Genomic DNA, 24,201 nt, shown 5'->3' with positions numbered 1-24,201 from the left:
CTAACTTAATGTATTGATCAAATTTAAGAATTTGACATAAATGGTGATGTACATTTAATCAGGTTAGGAAAATATTGTCCTTCATGAAGTTAAAAAGTGTAACAGCAATCAATTTAAGGCAAATATCACAAATATGCTGATTAAAGTAATACCTGATAGATGAAACTATTGCTTCAGAATAAATTACATTTGCACCAAATAAAAACTAACTTTTTTCCCCCGGACAAGTAACTTTTTTACTCTGACAAGTGAATGACTGATTTGCTTGTCCGAAGGACACATGTCAAAGCTTAATGTCAAGCCCTGCACATGCTCTTGACGTTTGTTTCCTGCTCTTTGCTCACTATGTAATATCCTAAAAAAACAACTAGCTTCTCTAAGCTGTCAGAGCGAGAGATAAACCTGAACGGCAGCAGCAGTTGTCAGTTACTGTGAGGCGCATCAAAGGTCCGGGCTCTGAGCTTTAACATCACTGTCTGTGTGTTTGTGCATTTTTTCCTCAGTCTGACGCTGTGAGTGACACAAAGTGGCTCAGGGCAGGAAAACCTGCGTAAGCTCTGCCTGCCCTGTGCTTGGGCAAAAACATGATTTATGATTTACTGCAAGCAGGTCTAGACGAGATATTCAAAATGAAATGCAGGTCTGAGAGAGGATGTGAATTTTGATTTTGTTTTGGGTCAAATTAAATACCTCTGAAGCCAAGAATGTATTGAAGGTATGTTAGAGGTTGTGTGTTTTTATTTTGTTTTGGGTCAAATTAAATACCTCTGAACAAAAACATTCTTTATATACCAGACATGTACAGCGCGCATATATATACACATACAGTACATATATATATATATATATATATATATATATATATATATATATATATATATATATATATATACACATATATATATATATACATACAGTATAATACACTGCCATTCAAAAGTTTGGGATCAATAATGTTTATTAAATAAGTTTTCTTATGCTCATCAAGGCTGTATCTATTTGATAAAAATATTGAATATTATTTCACAAAGTAATATTGTGAAATATTATTGCAATTTAAAATAAAAGTTTTCTATTTTAATATACTTTTAAAATATAATTTATTCCTATGAAGCAAAGCAATTTTCAGCATCATTTCTCCAGTCTTCGGTGTCACATGATCCTTCACAAATCATTCTAATATGCTGATTTATAATCAATCTTGGAAACAGTTTGTGCTGCATAATATTGTTTTTGGGACTTGTGATATTTTTTGTGGATTCTTTGATAAATAAAGTTTTAAAAGGACAGTGTTTATTCAAAATATAAATTTTGTGTTACAATATACACTACTAAAATGTTTGTGGTCAATATTTTTTTTCTTTTTTTAAAGAAATTAATACTTTTATTCAGCAAGAATGTGTTAAATGGATAAAAAGTGATAATAAAGACATATTTTTAGAAAAGATTTCTATTTTTAATAAATGCTGTTCTTTTTTAACTTTTTTATTAATCTAAAAATCAAAGAAAAAAGTAAAACGTTCAAAAAAAAAATAAAAAAAAAAAAAGTAAAAATATTAAGCAGCACAACAGATTCATCACTGATAATAAATCAGCATATTAGAATGATTTCTGAAGGATAATATGACACTGAAGGCTGGAGTAATGATGCTGAAAATTCAGCTTTGCTCCATGGGAATAAATTATATTTTAAAGTATATTAAAACAGGAAACCAATATTAGAAATTGCAATAATGTTTTCACAATATTACTGTTTTTTTTTCTGTATTTTCGATAAATAAATACATCCTTGATGAGCAGAGACTCCATTTAAAAACAAGGTCAATTATTTATTAGGTTTATAATATAGGCCTAACGTAATATTATATCAAAACAAACTGAAGCATTTAAACTGATAGAATAGAATAGAATAGAATAGAATAGAAACTGAAGCATTTAAACTGAGATCTGTAAGTTAAATATAAAAAAAAACAAAAAACGTGAACGTCAATGCTTCTATAGCTATCTAAAACATCCCTATGATGTACAGTTTGCACACTACACCTGTGTGACTGTAAATGTCTGTGAGTTTTGTTACCGTTCTGTGCCCATCATCCGCTGTTTCCAGCACTTAATCAAGCCACTCTTCTTTAATACATGATGACGTTTTTATTTCACATGTCATTGCGTTTGCGTCGGCTCTCGAGTTGAGCTATTTCGTAGGCTACGCAACCATTAAAATATTCGGTTTCAACAGCGACTCATTTGCGCGCACATCATTCCCTTTCTATGAAACTGTAAACCGCATTCACCGGTTCTAAGTCTATCGTGATATCAACTCTATAGCGGTTTACCCGGGCATTGCAATTCATTCGCTTTCGCAAATAGCTTTCCCAACTCATTTATGCGTGTGCGCGGCACATTATTTCTTCTGCGCGGCAGCGGTGGAAGAAGTGCGCGGCCGCGCGCGCGCGCAGCTTAGAGGGAACATTGTTTTTTTGGGTTTAATTATTTGTTTTTTTGGGTCAAATTAAATACCTGTTCCCTCTAAGCTGCGCCGCGCGCGCGGCCGCGCACTTCTTCCACCGCTGCCGCGCAGAAGAAATAATGTGCCGCGCACACGCATAAATGAGTTGGGAAAGCTATTTTGCGAAAGCGAATGAATTGCAATGCCCGGGTAAACCGCTATAGAGGTTGATATCACGATAGACTTAGAACCGGTGAATGCGGTTTACAGTTTCATAGAAAGGGAATGATGTGCGCCAAATGAGTCGCTGTTGAAACCGAATATTTTAATGGTTGCGTAGCCTACGAAATAGCTCAACTCGAGAGCCGACGCAAACGCAATGGCATGTGAAATAAAACGTCATCATGTATTAAAGAAGAGTGGCTTGATTAAGTGCTGGAAACAGCGGATGATGGGCACAGAACGGTAACAAAACTCACAGACATTTACAGTCACACAGGTGTAGTGTGCAAACTGTACATCATAGGGATGTTTAGATAGCTATAGAAGCATTGACGTTCACGTTTTTTGTTTTTTTTTTTATATTTAACTTACAGATCTCAGTTAAATGCTTCAGTTTCTATTCTATTCTATTCTATTCTATTCTATCAGTTTTAAATGCTTCAGTTTGTTTTGATATAATATTACGTTAGGCCTATATTATAAACCTAATAAATAATTGACCTTGTTTTTTTATGGAGTCTCTGCTCATCAAGGATGTATTTACTTTATCGAAAATACAGAAGAAAAAAACAGTAATATTGTGAAACATTATTGCAATTTCTAATATTGGTTTCCTGTTTTAATATACTTTAAATATAATTTATTCCCGTGAGCAAAGCTGAATTTTCAGCATCATTACTCCAGCCTTCAGTGTCATATTATCCTTCAGAAATCATTCTAATATGCTGATTTATTATCAGTGATGAATCTGTTGTGCTGCTTATATTTTTTACTTTTTTTTTTTTTTTTTTTTGGAACGTTTTACTTTTTTCTTTGATTCTTAGATTTAAAAAAAAGTTTAAAAAGAACAGCATTTATTCAAAATAGAAATCTTTTCTAAAAATATGTCTTTATTATCACTTTTTATCCATTTAACACATTCTTGCTGAATAAAAGTATTAATTTCTTTAAAAAAAAAAGAAAAAAATATTGACCACAAACATTTTAGTAGTGTATATTGTAAACACAAATTTATATTTTGAATAAACACTGTCCTTTTAAACTTTATTTATCAAAGAATCCCCCAAAAATATCACAAGTCCCAAAACAATATTATGCAGGACAACTGTTTCCAACATTGATTTATAAATCAGCATATTAGAATGATTTGTGAAGGATCATGTGACACCGAAGACTGGAGAAATGATGCTGAAAATTGCTTTGCTTCATAGGAATAAATTATATTTTAAAGTATATTAAAATAGAAAACTTTTATTTTAAATTGCAATAATATTTCACAATATTACTTTGTGAATAATATTCAATATTTTTATCAAATAGATACAGCCTTGATGAGCATAAGAAACTTATTTAATAAACATTATTGATTATTTTTATCAAATAGATAGTGTATTATACTGTATGTATATCTATATATATATGTATATATATATATATATATATATATATATATATATATGCTATATATATATATATATATATATATGTACTGTATGTGTATATATATGCGCGCTGTACATGTCTGGTATAAAGAATGTTTTTTGCACAGGTGGCTGCTCAGTGGGTCGAAATGTTAGATAAATGTTTTGATGTTTTGGTTGTTAATTGGTTAGAATTGTAGGGTAAATTGATATAAAATATTTTTGGTGAGAAATAAATAATTAAATATTTTGGGATTTGATGGATGATTGGAGGTGAGGTTAATATTTGTCAAACCTATTCCATATAGAAAAAACATGATTGTGATCATAATCATTCATCAAAATATACACCTGCGAATATCTCTTTTTCAACGCCACTTCCAATAACATGACTACATACAGTATAACGCCCATTTTTCACAATCCAGTCAAATTCCAAAATATGTCACAAAAGCTGCGTGTTATAAATGAAGTACTGTGAAATATGAATTCACAATTGCAAAAAAAAGTAAGTAATGAGAAAAAAAGTTGAAATTTCCTTTTTATATCATGGTGGCAAAAACAAAAACAACCCCCCCTCCCCCCCATAAAAAAAACAAAAAAAAATTGCGATATATAAACCCAGAATTATGACAAAAAAAAAAAAAAGTAATTGTGAGCTGTAAACACAGAATTAGGACGTTTATATGCGTTTATATCTTGCACTTTTGAGAATATTGCATGAAAAAAGTCTAAAATGTGAGATACAAACTTAATTAAAAGAAAAAAGTCTGAACTATTAGATAAACAGTCACAATTACATTATTTTATTTTGCTATGGAAAAGGGCTTCCATACAGTACATAATAGAAGTAAAACTCAGTAAAAAATACTTTTTCTACACCATTCTGAACATTGAAAAATGACTAGAGTGTTTGAAATTTATTTCTTTTTTGCAGTCCTAAAATCTGACACTTCATCAAATTGCACATTTGCAACCTACGCCGTCCAGACTAAATCACAACTTTCTGCTTCTTGAAGTGGTAAAAAGCGAGTGGAAAATGCAATATAATAGCTAAGCCTCTATTTGTCTATGGCAAAAAAAAACACTGCTATTGCTTCCACAAAGGACTGTCAGGAGGACAACGTCTAAGTGGATCAATGATGTATTTTTAGGGGGTTTGTTTGTGCTAAGCCTCAAGAGGTCCCTCATCTAGTGGTGATTAAATTGCATTAAAGAATCAAACCCTCTTAATTACCGCTATTATCATCAATAGGAAATTAGGCAGTCTGGAAATGACTGTGCTAATTAGCTTGTTTGTGACTCGGTGTTTATTCGGCTTTCAGCAGCTCGTTTGCCTGCAGTGGAATGATAGGGTTTGTGAGCACACAGACATCTGTAGAGCAATTACAATCTGCCACTCAAACACAAGCAATCCATCTTCTTCTGAACAATTCTCCATCACCACTAACCGAGACACTTGAGTTGAGGTATGATTCGCGCCATATGTGATTACATCATAATAACAGATGGTAATATTGCAACACAAAATGGCAAATCATGAATTCTGTCATCAGCATGTCCAGAATATTTCCAAAAGTACAAAGCAGAAATTATATTGTGTAAAACTATGAATAAATGCTATCTTAGGACCAATTTAGGATTTTTTTGCATGAGAATTAAGCATCACATTGTCATTACGCTAAAAAACAATGCATTCTCATTACTGTAATGCAGAAAAATAAAATGATGCAGTACCGTTTTATGCTACTGAATATTATTGTTTTGCACTGCCTTAACTTTAAAATGATTTAATTTATTAAAAGATTTAAAAATGTATCAGATTTAAATAAAAAGTAATGAAGAAATGTAATTATTTTATACTATATTAGAGCTATGAAAATAATGAATAACAAAAAGTAAATAAATAAAAAGAAAGAAAGAAAGAAAGAAAGAAAGAAAGAAAGAAAGAAAGAAAGAAAGAAAGAAAGAAAGAGGTATAAAAATACACATTAAAACATATTTAAAAATATTTATTTTTATTGTTAAAATGTGTGTATATATATATATATATATATATATAAAATTCATTTTATTTTAAATAAAATTTTATATTAAATAAAGAAAATGAAGACTGTAAATATCTGTATTAAAAGTAATATACAGTACATACAAATAATGAAAAACTGAAAATAAAATACTAATTTTTATACATTCATAAATGACACATTACAGTAATGGAATTTGTAATGAAAATAATGGCACATTAAAAAAAAAAAAATATATATATATATATATATATATATATATATATATATATATATATATATATATATATATATATATATATATATATATATATATATATACACATATATATGTAGACTTCATTTTTTAATGTCATATAACATTTTATTTCTTGCACTAACACTTTATAACACTATTTCTATGCACTTCTGACAATCTAAAAAAAGATGCTCTGCCATATTAAGGAACTTCTCAACCATAAGTACAATAACATGCAACTTGCCCATGTTCACATATTGACAGCTATTCAGTATTCTGAAACTTGGAACATAAATTAACAACACCTCTGTAAAAAGGAAGTTGTTGAAAGATTATTATTAGAAATAATCTAATAAAGACAATTATATTAGAGCCGATAGCAAATCCACAACCAGCCAGATTGTAACTCATTTCACATGCAAAATTATTGAATCATAAGAAGTAATTAACATACAGAATTCTACAGAGTAGGGAAAACAAATAAAAATGGCCTTTAAAACATGCATGCAGACTTACTTTTTGGGCGGCACCTGTCCGACATTGACTTTTACACAGATGACCTTGCGTGTTTGCACGCCCATGGTGCAGGTGGACTTGTCTGTGCTGGAGGAGGTATTGAGGGTGGATGTGGTGGTGTCCTCCACGCACTGTCCCCAGGGGCCCGTCTGCCAGTGATACACGATGCAAGGATGCTCATTACAGTTCCGCACCTCCTGCAGGGCGCTGGTGTTCGGACAGCTGGAACCTCCTGCAAGAGTGTGAAGACATGCATTAGGTCTGACACGTGTCTACACTACACGTCATGTCACACCACCACAGCTCAAGGATCTCCACACTGGAAGTGTTCAAGATGCACATCAACTCAGGAGAAGAACATAATAGATAACAACCAGAAATGCACTATGCTTCTGTAACATTTTTTTATGTTTTCTAAGAAGTCTCTTATTCTCATCAAGGTTGCATTTATTTGATAAAAAAAATAAAAAAAATTGCAACTGAGAAATATTATTAAATTTTAAAATGAAAGTTTTCTATTTTAATATAGTTCAAAATATCATTTACTTCTGTGATGCAAAGCTGAATTTTCAGCACCATTACTCCAGTCTTCAGTGTCACATGATCCTTCAGAAATCATTCTGATATGCTGATTTATTAAAACTGTTGTGCTGTTTAATATTTTATTGGAACCTGTGACACATTTTTCAGGATTCTTTGATGAATAAAAAAGTAAAAAAGAACAATTGAAAACTATATTGAAATTAAAAATTATTTTGCATAGGCAATTTTAGTGTAGCAAATGCATATAAAAATGTATTTTCCTGCTTGTTTTTTCCTTTCTTGCTTGCGTTCTCTGGAGCGAGATGGGTCAAGTGTTCATTTTCTCAAATCTCAACATAACGCCGTCGTCTCCAGTTGCTTAAACTTGTTGTAAATTGATTAAGATGAAACACTCCACATAATTGCTGCCTCCTAATTCCTCACGAGGGGCAGATAGTCGATGCAGCCAGCGGAGAGAGGAGCGGTGTGTCTAAATAATTGCTGACATTTACAGGTTTGCAGATGACAGAGCAGCCCAGTGGGCCTGTGAATTATTCTCAGAGGACACCAAGAGCTTTAAGAGAGGAAGTGAGCGAATACATCTGCCTGCTTTAACGTTATAATGCACACAGTATAGTTATTGGATCTGACTGTCAGATCCATTAAACAGGTGATTATTGTGTTTATATTGGGCATTGAGTTGAAGGGTAATAATAGGGCTTTTCACACTTTCTTTAACTTTAAGCCCTAGGTAACCAAGGCTCTTTCTTATAATTTAGTGCCCTGATATGTGATGCCAAAACATATATGGATGATTCTTCAGTTCAAGGCACTTTCGAGACTTTGAAAAATCATACTTCTTTAAACCTGTTAAAACATTTATCACATATCCTGAAAAAAGATTTGATCACGGCTTTGATGAGCCATCAAGTATAATGTGGTCTCCAGGGTTTTTATTATAAAGTAAAACTAATATGAAAACTAAAACCATAAAAAAATCTGATAAAACATAAAACTGATATTAAAATTACTAAGAACTATACAGACATAAAAAACAACCTAATAAAAATGACAAAATACTAAGAAATTACTAATAAATAAACAGTAGATAAAAAGTTACAGATAAGCTTTGAAATTTCTAACACATAGCCATCAATAGATTTCAATTCATAAAAAAAGTGTATTTGTAATGACATCTAAAAATGCTGCTGACAGATTTCGTGATTTTCATGGTACAAAAAGTCTTAAAATTATTTACACTGATGGCAGAGATGAGCTTATTGAGCTCCACTGTCACTTCTCATTTTCATCAGAACCAAGTAGAAACATCTTTGGAAAAATATGTTTGCTTTCTAAGATGGTAAAGGCCAATATATCAAATGAATAAAAAAAGAAATGAATCAAGTGCATATTTTTCTCATAAATGCTTTCAGAAACAGTATAAAAATAGAGACGAAGAGATGAAGAAAGTGAGGGTTAGAGATTTTCTGTCAAATTTAACCTTTCAAAAGCAGGAAGAATTAAGCCAAACTTAACTTTAAAGCTACTGTATTTATAACTATATTTTAAAGCTATAGTGCATTCTTTTTATAAAAGGATTTACTGTAAAAGAAAAAAAATCCAGGGGACAGAAGAATTACGTTAAATGAAAAATGTCCCATATACAGTATGGAAACAATGCAGTTTAGCAACAGACAACCAATCATAAACCGCCTCAATGCTTAGCTCATAAAATATTCATGCACTTTGCATAGCTGCAGTAAGTAAAACTGTTCAGCTTCTGAAGTAAACTCCTAAATCAATGTTATTAAAGTCGTAAATATGCAAATAAGCAAGCAAGCCAGGGTTTACAAAAGTACAGTGGGGAACTTCAATGACTACTACCAGGGTAAAGTATGAAGAGTGTAAAACTCTGAACAAAAACTCAGGGTTAAGAATGAAAAAAGCGAAGTGTGAAAAGCCTAAATGAGTACTGTATTTGCGGTCTTCCCACAGGAACACTGTGAAGGTTAATTGTGCAGCGTAACGAATGCCTCCACAGAATCTTGACATTGAGCTTTTCAGAAGATGTTCTGCAATCAAAGAAAGCACGTTCACTGTTTTATTTCTGTGGGTGTTTTTAATGAATTGATTTTTCATGAAATTAAACCTCATGGTCAGGTTTTAAGCCAGTAACATACAAAACACAAAGTATGCAAACATATATGGAAATGCTTATATGTAATATGAATTATTGTGCTACTTTTATGCTAACAGCAAAGAAAATTTAGAACAGAAATAAATCACTTTTTGGGTTTTGTTGAATAATGGTCTAAAAAACAGGGACAAATAAAATCTGTGTAATTATATTTATTAGTGAACATACATATCCAATAAGACAATACAGAAATAATATACATAACTAAAAACCATTTATATTCAATATAGAAATTTTGATGGCTTTTAATATTTTATTTGTTTCCATAATTTTTCCAGGAATATTTTTTTTATTATTTTTTTTTTAGGTTTTCTGCAATAAAAGCAAATTAAACTGACCAATATAGATAATGTGGACAATACTGTAGACAATAATTAAATTGATAATTAATCTTAAAGGGGTCATATGATGCGATTTCAAGTTTTCCTTTTTCTTTGGAGTGTTACAAGCTCTTGGTGAATAAAGGAGATCTGTATAGTTTCAAAGACTAAAGTCTCAAATCAAAAGAGATATTCTTTATAAAAGTTGAGACTCATCCACGCCCTCCTGAAATGGCTTGTTCTAACACGCCCCCACATCTCTACGTCAGTATGTGGGAAGATTTGCATAACGCCGCCCAGATGTTCACGCAAATAAAGAAAGCATACCTTTTATTCTCGTTGTAATATTGTTGTTGCTGTCGCCGCCATGTTGTATAGACGCTGTGTGTTTCACTGTGAAAGCGAAACTACTTTGTTTGGCCTTCCAAAAGAGGACGATATCTGCTTCGTCATGCCTTGGGCTGATCCGTGCTGGTCGCTGAGGAAATACATCGACTTTGCACTGTGGATCGCAGAATCGGCTTTCACCGTGGATGAAGCAGAGTCCAGCCCGGGGTCGTCACATGTGGTTGCCGCAAGCACCAAGGTACGCTCCTTCGTAGAATCCGCCTGCCACACCATTCTCAAGCTGGCCGCGGTTCACTCTAGACCTCCGGCCTCTGCTCACTCAAGGCTGCGGTGTGTGATACTGTTTTGTTGAGAAAGCGAAACTACTTTTCGATTTTTGTTTTTGCCTTCCAAAAGAAGACACAACTAGAAAAATATTTATATCACGTTTAAAATGGGTTTTATGTTTATGTCTCGCCGCTCCAGCCACACAAGGCATCACAATATGTTAAGAGGCGTAACATTTCCGTCACACGCTTGAGGCATTCGGCCAATCACAATGCGCTGGATAGCTGGCCAATCACAGCACACCTCGCTTTTCAGAGCGATGAGCCTTGTAAAAATCTACATGTTTCAGAAGGTGGGGCATAGAGGAGAAACAATGATGTACACACTGTATGTGGAAAATAATGTGTTTTTTTAACCTTAAACCGCATAAACATATTTTTTTCATATGTTTTCGAGAACTTAAATAATCAGCTTTAAAAAGAAGAACCATGAATTTATTATTGGTTATAATAAATTATGAATTTAGATTTTTATTATGTATGATTATTATATAATTATCATACTATTATTATTATCATTATTATAATATTTAAATAACATAATGATTAAATACAACATTAAGAATGGCCCGTGAACAAATAAATAAATAAATAAATATATATATATATATATATGATATATATAGTGTATATATATATATATATAAAAGTGTATATATATATATATATATAATATATATATATAGTATATATATATATATATATAAATATATATAAAAAAGTGTATATATATAGATATATATAATATATATATATATAAAAAATATATATATATATATAATATATATATATATATATATATAATATATATATAATATATATATATATATATATATATTAAATACTGTACAAGTATGCTTCTGGCTTTTTCCGATGTGCTATATCAGTTTCATAAGAGACCCAGAGGACTATAATTTTTTTTGTGTTTACAGTATGAATTTTATCATTCTGCTGACTTGTTCACAAATGGATTCTCAAGGACATGCATAATTTATAAAGTCCCGCTGCATGAACGGCTGCATTTGGCATCTTACGTCAGACGTCAAGCAGATGTCTTGCACAGAAAGCATGGTGCATAGACTCATCGTCACATAAATCCATCCGCCTCCCAAAGGGCAACGCTCAACTCATCGCTCAAAAACGCAGTTACTTTAGTGGAAAATGATGCTTAAAGCAAATGCATCCAAGCGAAAGATCTCCCTTTCTTCATTTATATTCTTTGCGGATGCAACATTAAACTTGTGAAAACAAGACTAAGAATAAAAGCCTCCATTAGCACTTTTTCTAACCCTTTACAAATTCAAACACAAGCTATTTAATGCACATCTACAAACTGCACACAAAAGATGAAAAGAAAGCAATTGTACCATAGAGCTCAGGAAACTTCGGAACCCTTGTAAGACCTGAGATAAAGCAAAAGTTATGAGCGTCTTCGCATTTTACTTAAGAGAAGCAGTGGCAAGAGAGTTAATATTTCAGGATCTACTCGACTAGTACTAAGTTTTACATATTTGAGAAATGATAAAATAATCAACAGTGAGAAAAGACCAGACTTAGCGGCTACTTCAAACCATCCAAACAAAGAGGACTTCTACAGGAAAACTACTCTACAGGCCATAAAAACATGAGATGTTTTGACGTGTTACCCTCCATAACTGTAATCCATGCCACTACCATTGACGTCACTGTGGAGGAAGCACAGCAATAATTCAATATAGACTTCTCTGAGGAGTATATGATACACAAATGACAAATGAGGGGAAAATGTGCAGCCATTTTTAACTTTATCATATTTAATACACAAATTTCTAAAACCTCTAAATTATAAACATTATCAAAACTTTAGTGAAAAACCTGTTGCACACAATCTACTACATGCCTTTTGTTGTCGGATTGATAGTTCATACTTTCTTAACAAGTAAAGTATCCTTTTAGAATAATTGTAAAAAAATATATATCAGCAACAGCACCAAATTACATATTTTTGCTTAGTTTGGGCCTCTGAATATTTTTTGTTCCTTGAATATGAATTCAATATCTTCCTATATCATACTCTATGGGCCATAAAATATTAAATATGATACTCAAAGACATAAAACCAAACTTTTGAGATATATATAATAAAATGTTGTTGTTTTTTTTCTCTCTAAAGATTCAGTAATCTAACAAACAAGCTAACAAACCAACCCACTAACTAACTAAAGAAGATTTCTTCTAACAATTATTTTATGCCATGCTTCATATGGTTACTCAAATGCATAATTTTTCCATACTTTTAATGATGACAGAATTTTATTCAGACCCTTATATTTTACCCCTTCCCTTCTGGCATGTAAGACTTACTTTAAACAAACCTTTTAATTCCTGATGGATAATAATCACATTTGTTGAATTTGAATTTGAATGACATCTGATTCCAGAAGTAAAGTTGTTTGTGAACTGTGTTTCACTTTGACTGGAACGCTCTGTAGCCCCACTCATGTAAACTGACACTTAAGCCTCGCTGGAACAGATAAAGTGGATTTAAGAGTCTCGGAACACTGACTGTCGGTGATGTCACAGCTCAAGAGTCATCCATCAGAATCTCAGACAGTTTTAGGTTGAAAAATTCCACCCTTGTGAAACAACAGTCTTTCCTTGACGGTTTCCTGTCAGCTTTTTGAGGCTAATCTTATGCACTACAGACCACAGAAAATTGCAAGGTTTTTGGATGTCAGCTTGTTAGAGAGGCCCCAAAGAGTAATTAGGATTGTATGAAGGTCATTGTATTAGATACAAAATATGGCATGCGCAAATAAATTATACTAGAGCTTTACTCATTACTAATAAATATGGTAACATATAAGATTAGGGAACACTGCTTATTAGGTAGTTGTAGTAGTTATGTTTAGGTGTTGGGTAGGGTTAAGGGATCTAGAATATGGTCATGTATTGATGTGTGCTTTATAAGGACAAATAAACAACCAAAATGCTAACATGCACGCTAATAAGTAACCAGTTAATAGTGAATAGTGTTCCCTTTTCTAAAGTGCTATCATATATATTATAATTGTATTAAATTTTTACCTAAAATGTGTCTTTTTAAACCTTTGTTTAGCAATGTGTTTAGCTTTATCTTCTGTACCTTCTCCTGCATTGTAAGCCAGTATGGCTCGGGTTCTCATCTGCTTGCCCTCGGCGGTTTTGCTGGAGCAGGTCTGGGAGCAGGTGGACCATTCGGTCCAGAGGCTGAGAGCGCAGTCTTTAGGGCAGGGAACCACACAGCGCACAGATGAAGGGTAGACCTCATCCACACACATCTCCTTCTCCACCTCGGTACCTGAAGCACAAAACATTTGTGGGTTTACAACGTGTTTCAAATTTATTAAGCACCATTTGCATGATTATTTTTATTGTACACTCTGCAAAACCTATATGTTGATGCATTTAAAGTATGAGCTAATGAAAATTTATGCTTGTTAAACAGTATTTAAAAATACATACAGAGTCACAGGGGGTCTTGACCTAACCCTAACCTACTTACAAATTCATATTTTACGTAATAGTAACATCTGGTGTAGTTTCATTTGATCTCGTATGTAGGTTACATACAGGCTGATGTAACCTGTCAAGCACATGTCTGGGTCATAATTCACCTCAAATAACAAAAGAGGCAAGAAGGCAAGACAATCAAGCCTATTTTTAAGACTTTTTAATTTTTTTGCATGCAGTAATTGAACCACAATTAGGTACATTTTTCTCTTATAATTCTTGCAATAATACTATAATGCAATAAAAACTTGGCAACACTTTATTTTAAGGTGTCCTTGTTACACGTTTACATGTACTTACTATTATAATAACAATAGATTATGCATAAATACATGCAACTAACCCTAAACCTATAATAAGTACATGTAGCTAATTAATATTACTCAATATTTATATGTATAATTACACTGTAACAAGGACACCTTAAAATAAAGTGCAACCAAAATCTCTTTCATGCAAAAACAAACTAACAAAAAATACAAAAATTATTATTTGTTCATACACTAAGTATGTTTTGTATTGATTTTTGTTTATTGAACATATTAAAAATTTAATTATTAAATTAAATGGATATTGAATATATAAGATATCAAAACATTAAAATTTTAAGTAAACATAAAAATAACCGTCACAATGCAAATTATGTTAATAGACCTAAAATTAGGCAATTTTTTTTAATGCAAAATACGATTCAGCTAGACAAGCATTTAACGCATTTCAAACCACTCTGTTGTCCTAATCTGAAACGGTGCCATCCTAAAAACAGTAGAAAGCAATCATACAGATGGTTCTGAAGGACAGGCAAAAACAAAACATGTGCAATTGTTGTCAGTGTGTCCGTGTTTGGCAGCGTTCATCACCACGCACAGCTTTTCTCAAGGGTTTTCACCATTTCTTTTACTTTGAGCCAAATCTGATGAGTATCAGCTCGTGTTTTGGCTGTAGCTCAGTGACACGCTGTGGAGAAAAAAAAAAAAAAAAAAAAAAACACACTCTCTCTGCTTGAGCACTGAGCCACAAACACCCAATAAATATTTCCATCAAAAGCAGGGACACTCTAAGTTTTTCTTGTAGCAGACAGCAATACAGTATTTACATTGATCTGTGTCAGAACCGTGGCCATTTGTGAAGCAATATTGTACTCCCCGAGACAGTCGGAGCGAAGCATATGCCAAGTCTGGCTGTAAAAAACAACTAGCAGATCAATTTTAATCAGTGTGTGATGGAATCAATCTGCCACAGCGTACGGCTACAGAGAGGCAGGTCATAGCAAGACGGGGGGGCGTTCGATTGCTCACGCGGCAGATGCTAGAGAACATTATTGCACGTTATAATTATTTCATAGACGTCATATCACACGGCCACACAGCAGACTGTGAATGACAGTGGTCACATGACAGAGGGATTTCTTGAAAACAGCAGATGTTTCCTAGGAGAGGCTGTGATGGTTTATCTTTTCCAGACTTAATGTGGCAAATTTGTGAGAAATTCCATAAAGTTTCATCTGCAGTTTCTGGAAGCTTCCACTATTATTAGCTTCAAACATCCATTATGTTCCTCAGATATTTTTAGACGAGTCTGACAGAAAAACAAGCTCTTTTTACCAGCTTGCTTTGACACTAAGGGTTTGCAAGCTACCGGGTTGCTAAAAATGAACACTTTAGAGTAAGAATGAACAATTTAGCCAACTTTTCCCTGGTTAGAAACAATGAATATTTGAAAGACACTGAATATTCTGAGTTATGTCTATTGCTTTGGCAGTCAGCTATTGCAAATAAACCTGCTCGTAAAAATAAAAGCACACTGTGATTCATTGGTTACATTAGTCTGACATTTCTTGGCCAGAGAAAACTGAGATCTCATGCATTTTTAGAAACGAAAACTGACCATCAAACAATATGTTTTGTTTCCCCACATTTTTTGTGTTTTTTCAGATATATTTTGTATAAATATTGTGAGAGGATGTGAACATGGAGTATATACCAGGACTAACAAGGTGTTTTAGACTTGAGAAACAGGGGTGTCAAGTTGTCAGATGTGTCAAAAGACTGTCAGAACACTGTGACCCTGTGTCTGTCAAAACATTGCTCTGTTTGCTTTAGCATCCTGACACAGCAACACTTGCTCAACCAATGGTGTGAGCTCATCTGTTTACTCAGCCAATGGCAAACAATGGGAAACCTGTCTGGAAACAGTCATTATTTCATGTGGAGTCTCTGCATTGGTGCAGAAATTGCATACTACATGATGTCAGTTGGATAAATGGTAAATAAGACTGTGATTTATGTTTTATTAACCTTACAAAGAAGCATTTTTTAAATTACATTCAGAAATGACATACCGTAACATAGAAACAATTTTTCTTTTTTTGAGTTGGACATAACCTACAGTTCAGCCATTCCGTTCGATTCAGTGAGCTCTGAATCAATTCATCTGACCAATTCAGACTCCTACATGTAATTCAAACTGATTTGATTCAACTGATCCATTAAAAAAAAAAACTACACCAATCAAATTTCATGAATTTCATGACATAAAATAAGAAAATACCAAACCAAATACTAGATCTTTTCTTAGAACTACAGCTTAAAGAGGTTGCTTTTGTTTTTTGAATTAATTATATCAAGTTGATTTAAAGTAAGTATGCCAATATACAGTTTACAAAAGTATTTTTACAGTTTAAAAGTTTGAGGTCAGTAAGATTTTTTTTCTTTGAAAGAAATAATTATTTTACTCAGCAATGACACATTCAATTGATAAAAAGTGACAGCAGAGACATTTATCATGTTAAAAAAAGATTTATATTTCAAATAAACGCTGTTCTCTTTAACTTTAGATTCATCAAAGAATGTAAAAACATTTATTGTAGTTTCCACAAAAATATTAAGCAGCCAGTTGTGATGATAATGAAAAATTAGCTTCAAATCAGCATATTACATTTATTTCTGAAGGATGTCTAAAGTAATGATGTTGAAAAATCAGCTTTGATCACAGGAATAAATTACATATTACAATATGCTCATTTAGTAACAGTTACTTTAAACTGCAATAATATTTCACAGTATCACTGTTGTTGTTTTTTAAATAAATCAAATAAACGCAGACTTGGTGAGCATGAGAGATTTCTTTCAAAAATATTTAACAAATCTAGACAATTTTTTAAAGGCAGTGTATTTTCCTAAATAGCGCTGCAGAAAGGCACCTCATCAACATGCTGCTGCTGAAGAGGCTGATTTACGAGCAAGTGCAAGTCTTTAGCCGGTCAAATATACAAGTGTCTCTCCAGGCATGGCTGAGATTGTCTTTATTGAGTAGCTGAGCTGTAGGAGGACACGATCACCATTAGCAGCATGTTTACACTCCTCTGCTCTCTGCAGCATTAACCCTGTAAAGAGCTCAAGCTGAGAGGGAAAACGTTCCGGACACACCAGCTGAGAGACGAGATATGGCTGCCCTCCACCAGGATAGTGTTTGAATTCCCAGAGGCTAATTACCGGATTCAAAATCAATCCTGCTTTTTAAAGACATCCGCCACAGAAGCTGTCAGAACACAAGTGAGAATCTACTGGCCTGCTTTTGCGCTATAATCATCTGGCAAGCTTCACGCAAGAGATTATTTTAGCATTTTTGGAAAAAGACCACATGCTCCAGTTGCAGTTTTCTTAAGCCCTATTTGTATTGGACTAGTTTTCCCTGAAGAGCTTTCACAGACATACGTGATTGTAATCCAGTTTAAACATGATTCATGATGCATCAATACAAAGATCCCAATCCCATCTGAATCAACAAATGACAGACGTCATATTTTAACAACTGTAACTCAAACATTGTTTAGCAAAGTAATCTCGTCTGCATAGTGCTTTAGTGCACGGTAAAAAAAAGCAGTAAAATTTACTGTAAAAAAATAGCAGTGGCATGAAAAATACAGCAGCAACATTTAAGTTTTAAGGACTGAAATTTACAGTAAAATAAAGATTAAAATAAATACAAATTAAAATAAGTAAATAAAATAGGATTACAATAAATAAATATGATTAAATTAAATAAAAATTTGTTTAAATGAAATAAATAGAAATATGATTAAAATAAAGAATAAAATATAAGAAATAAAATTGACTGTACTAACGTACTAATGCACATAACTGAAAAACTAAGAAAGAAACAATTATTTAATTGAAAAACCATAAAATGTGAATTGTCCATTCTGGATATGTCAATTTACATTTTTTACATTACAAAAATGTAATTTACAATTAAATTTTTTCGACGTCAACTATAAAATGACATAAAATGTAAAATACTGTTAAATGTACTTTTTTTTGTGTCTTTGTGACATTAATGATCCTGTTAGATCTATTACAGTTTTTACAGTAAGGGAGCCAACTTATTTTTACTGTAGCGTTTTACAGTTTTTAACTGTTAAATAATAAAAAAAAAAATATTTACAGTGTAAACCTGACATGTGTTTAATACCTTCGCTGTTGACGCAGCGGACTTGTGGAGTCTGTGTTCCCTCTCCACAGTCCATGTCTTCCTCTGGGATACACTCCTCTAGTTTGACCAGCTGCCAGCTAAAACAGCTAGGATCATCACATGGGATGGCCTCCACCAGATGAGGACAGTTCCCCTCACCGCCCGTGGGGTAATTAGTGATTGTACGTCGTCTGAACTTGAAACCTGCAAATAAACATGCCACAAAAGGTCTATTAGTTGTCTCTATAACATTTTCTGTAAGTAAGTGTTAGTTATGAATGCTGGTTGATGAGAAAAAGATCAGTAACATCACTTTTGTTGTTTTTTTTGATGTTTTTTTAAATTATTTTTTTTAAGCTTGTCCTGAGGTGATTTTTGGTGGATGTGTGACCTTTCATTGAATTGATTTTTATTTATTTTTTTAATTCACATTTCACTCCAAAAGGAAAGCAAAATGGTTTTCATTAAAAGTAAATAAATAAACAAACAAAACCTATTTTTAGGACCTTTTTTGACTTCTTTTCATTACAATTAAGCAATTATAAAGCAATAAATGAAATTGCTTTTCATATAAAAAAATCAAAACCTATTTTTAGGAACTTTTCTGCACATTAGTAGGCTACTTCTTTACTACAATTAAGCAACTGTTAAACAAAATAAATTGTTTTAAATTGTATATATATATATATATATATATATATATATATATATATATATTATCTATATATAATATATATATATATATATATATATTTGAAAGTGCATCAAATTTTGGGGGAAATGTGTTTAACTGTCATTAAAATAATGTTAAAATAATGTAAAAGGTTTTAAGATATAAAATAATCAATGTACAGTAGAAAAATATTAAGACATCAGCTGCGATTTCAGCTGATATGCTGTAATGCAGCATCATGGAGAAATTATTTAAGATAGTGGTTAAATCAAAAGGAAATATTCTATTCTGGCTGAAAAACAGCTATGTGCCTCAGTAAATATTGTGTCTCAGTATTTGACACTTCCTTCTCAGTGAATATATTATTGGTCTATATTATGTTTACCTTTCTTCACCACCCGTTCATCGCAATTCTCAAAGGTGCAGGGCCCCCAGGCGCCCCACGGGGACACTTCACACTCCACAGGGCACGGGATGTGACACAGCTGCATCGTACTCGGAGTCGTTCCCTTGCAGAGCCGAACGTCTATGGGTTGTGATGCTACAATGCAAACATGTGCATTAAAACACTGCAGCAAGACTCTCACATGAGCACCACACATGATGGACAATTAGCTTTATGTAACTGCAGGAAACAACAAATGGCAACATTAAACATGCTCTGAAGAATCCTGATGCCCTGTTGCATCACAGCAAAGGAAAAACAGGAAGAAACCGGAATCTCCTGAGATTTCAACATAATTTGAATGTATATCCCCAACTCAGTGTGTTTGTTTAATATTTGGACTAATTTAATAAAGTTCCCCATTATAAATAATCTAAAATACAACATATATTTGAATGTATATCCCCAACTAAAATTTAATAATAAAAAAATGTATAATTCAAATGTATATATATATATAAAATTAAGGCAAAATAATTGTTGGTCAATTTTGGAATTTTGGAAACTTTTGCTTTTTATAACATGTTTTTTCAGTAACAAATACATTGTGTGTGTGTGTGTGTGTGTGTGTTTAATGCAATTTATCTGCCAATTTTATTCACAGTATATATATCTTTAAAGTTTGTTTTCCTAAAAGTTTTTTTTGTTAGTTTTTTCTTTACAGAGCTAGAAATCTCCACTTGGGTAACACATATTCCAAAAAAAAAAAAACATGTTTGAAATGCATTTTATTTTTGGCTATTGACAGTATTTTCTGATATATCGAGTTAAAAAAACACTTGTAATACAAAAAATGTTTGCAATGCTTAAATGTAATGAAATGGGGAAGTAAGGTGATATCTATTAGGTAAATTAGTAACCTATTCACCTGGAACACAATACAACACAACACAACAAAATACCAATTGTGATATCTATGAATTACATAAAAAATATGAAACAAAATGAAACAAACAAATGAACATAAATAAATAAATAAAGTCCTGTCAGAGGAATTGAGTGTAGTAAATGCCTATGGATTCCATCTGGGCCCAGCATTTGTGAACCTGAGATCTTTTTATTCCCTGGAACTATAAAATACAAATTCGAAAACACAAACAAAAGCGGTGCATTAATGTTTTAACACAGGATTTTGCTGTCGACTTGATGGGTGACAGGTGACATGACTGCTGCGTTTGCATCAAAGCGAGGTAAACTCTTCTCGTGGAGCTCTCCATGCTGATATGTGGTGAGTTCTGCTCTCTAGAGATTTCCAAAACAAAATGCTCTCCACATGCACAGATCGTCAACTAAAAAGTATTAGAAGACTAACTGCCTAAAATTAACTGCCACAGACCTTCAAAAAAATAAATAAATAAATAAATAAATAAATAAAAAAAATTGCACTCTGGAAATGGCCATGGGGAATGACAGTTCACCTCGTTCAACTCTTCTGGTGCCGCATGTTCCCCAAATGAATGGAGAGACAGATTTCAGTGTAGTGCACCATCATCGAAGTTAACATAACACAGCTCAGGTTGTCCTTGTTTACGTGCCAGATGGTCTAGACCTTCTGCGCAAACTTTGTCTAATCAAAGTTTGCTGTCTGTGCCTGTTTTGATAAACCCAGACGGACAGGCTTAGCTTCAAACATGAGAATGATTTGGTGCTCGGTAGCTGCTTGGAAACAGATGAGACACCTAAGGTGGCCCTGATATTTATTAATATACTCTGAAACTTTTTTGTGTATGCTATCCTCACTAAAGCCGCATCATTTTAAAATAAAAATACAGTAAAAACAGTAATATTTTGAAATAATTTAAATTTTAAAATACAATTTATTCTTGTGATTGCAAGGCTGAATTGTTCAGCAGAATTTTAAAAGCAATCAGAAATTATTCTAACATGTTGCCTTGGTGCTCAACAGACATTTCTTATAATCAAAGTTAAAAACCTGCTGCTTAATATTTTTGCTAAAGATGAATAGAAAATTAAAGACCAGCATTTATTTGAAAGCATCTCTACTATCACATTTGATCAGTTGTATACAGTATACTTTGCTTATCAGTATACTTATTGATTTGCTCCATGTTATAGAGTCAATCAAATAAAAGGCAGAAGGTTCCAATTTAAAAGGTCCAAATAAAACAAATACAAACAAAATGCTTCTTTATTTCTTTTGAGGATGAGTGTACAGTAAGGAGCTCTCAGGATGACTGTCATTGTCAATCAATCTCTGTCAGCTGTCTGGTGCCCAGAAGAGAGTGTTGACTAAAGCACAGAGTGTTGCATCAGTATGTACCCTTGTAATGAGCTCTCCACGGACACAAACGCTTACAAAAATCTAAAAATGTTAAACAGAGTAAGCAAACAAAATATGTAAACACGCTTTAGGCAAAGAGATTTGATCAAACAAAGACCATTATGTCAGATTCAAAAAGGAAAGAGAATAAAATAAAAACATGATAGAATTAAATTTAATACCTTAATAAAATATAACAAATATATTATAAAATATATTAAATATAATGATTAAAATACAAATAAAATAATAAAATTAAATATAAAATAAAAATAAAATTAAATAAAGATTATAAAATAAAATTATAGAATTAAAATTAATACAATATAACATAACTAAATATAGTATATATTAATAATAATATTTTAAAAAAAATAAAATATAATTAAAATTATAAAAAATAAAATAAATTTAGCTTTACATTGATTTGAAAAATACCCAAAATATTCCTTTTAAGGGGTTAAACATCTTACCTGAGATCTCATAGCTGATAGACAGGAGGGGAGGGACACTAGGCATCTGGCCGTTTGAAGACTGGCCTTCTACAAAGCACACAAACTACTGCTAGTAAACATCATTCAAGGGAAAATACAAATACAATCACTATGAGCTCTATACTTTGACTACTTCCACAAAATTACAGCTTTAAGGGGGTAACGCAGGGCATAAGCTGGTTAGCTTTAACTATCCTGAACTGTGACGTCAAAAGCAGCAGACAAGGGAAAATATAACCATTCAGCCTTTAAAGAGTCCTATTTTTCCAGAAAATACAATAAAATGATATCCATTTAATCACAATGCACAGGTACTTTTGATATAAAATCATTTTCTGTCATTCTGATGGACTGGGTTGTAAATTTGCCGTCATGCTCTACACTTACCTGTCAGTAAAATATGAAAAACTCTTGTTTCTCTCTTTATATTCTTACTCGCACCTCTCGCAGTCTACTTTCACATTTTATTTTCTCATTTTTCTTTGCCCAATGCAATAGGCCAGACAACTTATTTCTATATCTGTCAAAACAACACAAAGCATTTTGAATTATCTGTCAATGTTTTTACAATTTGGTAAGTCAGTTAATACAACCTCTGGTTATGTCATTTATCAGCAGGGCCAAACTGCTCATGATAACCAGCCAAACCCATTGGTTTGTAATGCCATAAATGAATCACATCTGTCACATTCGGCTCTCCTATAAAGCAGTCATTTTTTTCATAGGATACTCCAGATATAGCTCTGTCCAATCGAATGTCACGGCAGTTTATTCAGCGTACATCGCCTCCATTGACTTTCATTCAGACAGCAATGTGATAATGGGAGGTATAAGCTGGTTAGCTTTTACTTGCGCCCAGATCTCAGCCAGTCAAAAGCCACAGGATTCCTCCTACACTCTCAAAATCAAGCTTCTTCAATGGATTTTTGCAGCACTTCAGTAAAGAACTCTCTTTTCGTCAAGCTGATTTGGAGAGACACAGAGGAGAGGAATTGTTGAATAAAGTCATTATTTTTGTTTTGTTCGTGTACAAAAAGTATTCTCGTCGCTTCATAACGTTACGGTTGAATCACTGATGGCAGATGGACTATTCTGACGATGCTTTTCATACTTTCCTGTTATTTATTTGGCAGTCTATGGGACAGTCTCAAGCCTCCCGTTTTAAATCCAAAATATCTTAAATTGTGTTCCGAAGACGAACAAAGCTTTTATGGGTTTGGAACGACATGGGGGTAAGGGATTAATGACAAAATTTTCATTTTGCGGTGGAGTAACCCTTTAAAAAAAAATTCTCTTTTAGAATCAAATAGAAATTACAAAGATTCACTTATGGCATCATATGAAACTTATAAAGATTCTCTTATGAAATCAAATGGTAATTATAAGGATTTTCCTATGGCTTTATAGGAAACCTATAAAGATTATTTTTTTGAACAAATGGAACATAAAGATTTGCTTATGACATCATATTAAATGTTTAAATGTTCCTATATGGAATCAAATTGGAAGTTCTCCTACGTCAGCAAATCCTTTTGGAAACACTTGGTTTTAAGACAGTGAAGCCACCTGTGGGAAATATCATTCTGTTTGTGCTGTGAGTGCAGTGTTGTGTTCTTAGAAGGAAATGTAAATGAGCATCACTTCCAGATAGATTTGATGAAGGTTTCATCACATCAAAGAATCTTGAAGCTGACAACACCATCCCAGGGCGAGAACATCAC

The 24,201-nt window shown here is 32.7% G+C and overlaps 1 protein-coding gene across 4 annotated transcripts in view; it reads right to left on the bottom strand.

The window, feature by feature from the left end:
- The window catches only part of LOC109111117 (thrombospondin type-1 domain-containing protein 7A), a 123,042-nt gene that overhangs the window by 39,519 nt on the left and 59,322 nt on the right, over nucleotides 1–24,201 (bottom strand). For 2 of the 4 annotated variants that reach the window (XM_042741706.1, XM_042741707.1), the window contains exons 5-11: nucleotides 22,460–22,528; nucleotides 19,646–19,801; nucleotides 18,588–18,791; nucleotides 13,708–13,902; nucleotides 12,230–12,268; nucleotides 11,951–11,986; nucleotides 6,871–7,102 (exon numbers count right to left, since the gene is read on the bottom strand). In XM_042741706.1, the coding sequence (XP_042597640.1) occupies nucleotides 6,871–7,102; nucleotides 11,951–11,986; nucleotides 12,230–12,268; nucleotides 13,708–13,902; nucleotides 18,588–18,791; nucleotides 19,646–19,801; nucleotides 22,460–22,528 (931 nt within the window). The remainder of the gene's footprint in view (nucleotides 1–6,870; nucleotides 7,103–11,950; nucleotides 11,987–12,229; nucleotides 12,269–13,707; nucleotides 13,903–18,587; nucleotides 18,792–19,645; nucleotides 19,802–22,459; nucleotides 22,529–24,201) is intronic. The other 2 variants (XM_042741708.1, XM_042741709.1) reach the window with 1 other exon arrangement.

Source organism: Cyprinus carpio, chromosome B16 (assembly GCF_018340385.1).
Source record: "Cyprinus carpio isolate SPL01 chromosome B16, ASM1834038v1, whole genome shotgun sequence".
NCBI lineage: Eukaryota > Metazoa > Chordata > Actinopteri > Cypriniformes > Cyprinidae > Cyprinus > Cyprinus carpio.
Note: the sequence above shows the minus strand (reverse complement) of the source record. Positions and strands in the feature narration are given on the sequence as shown.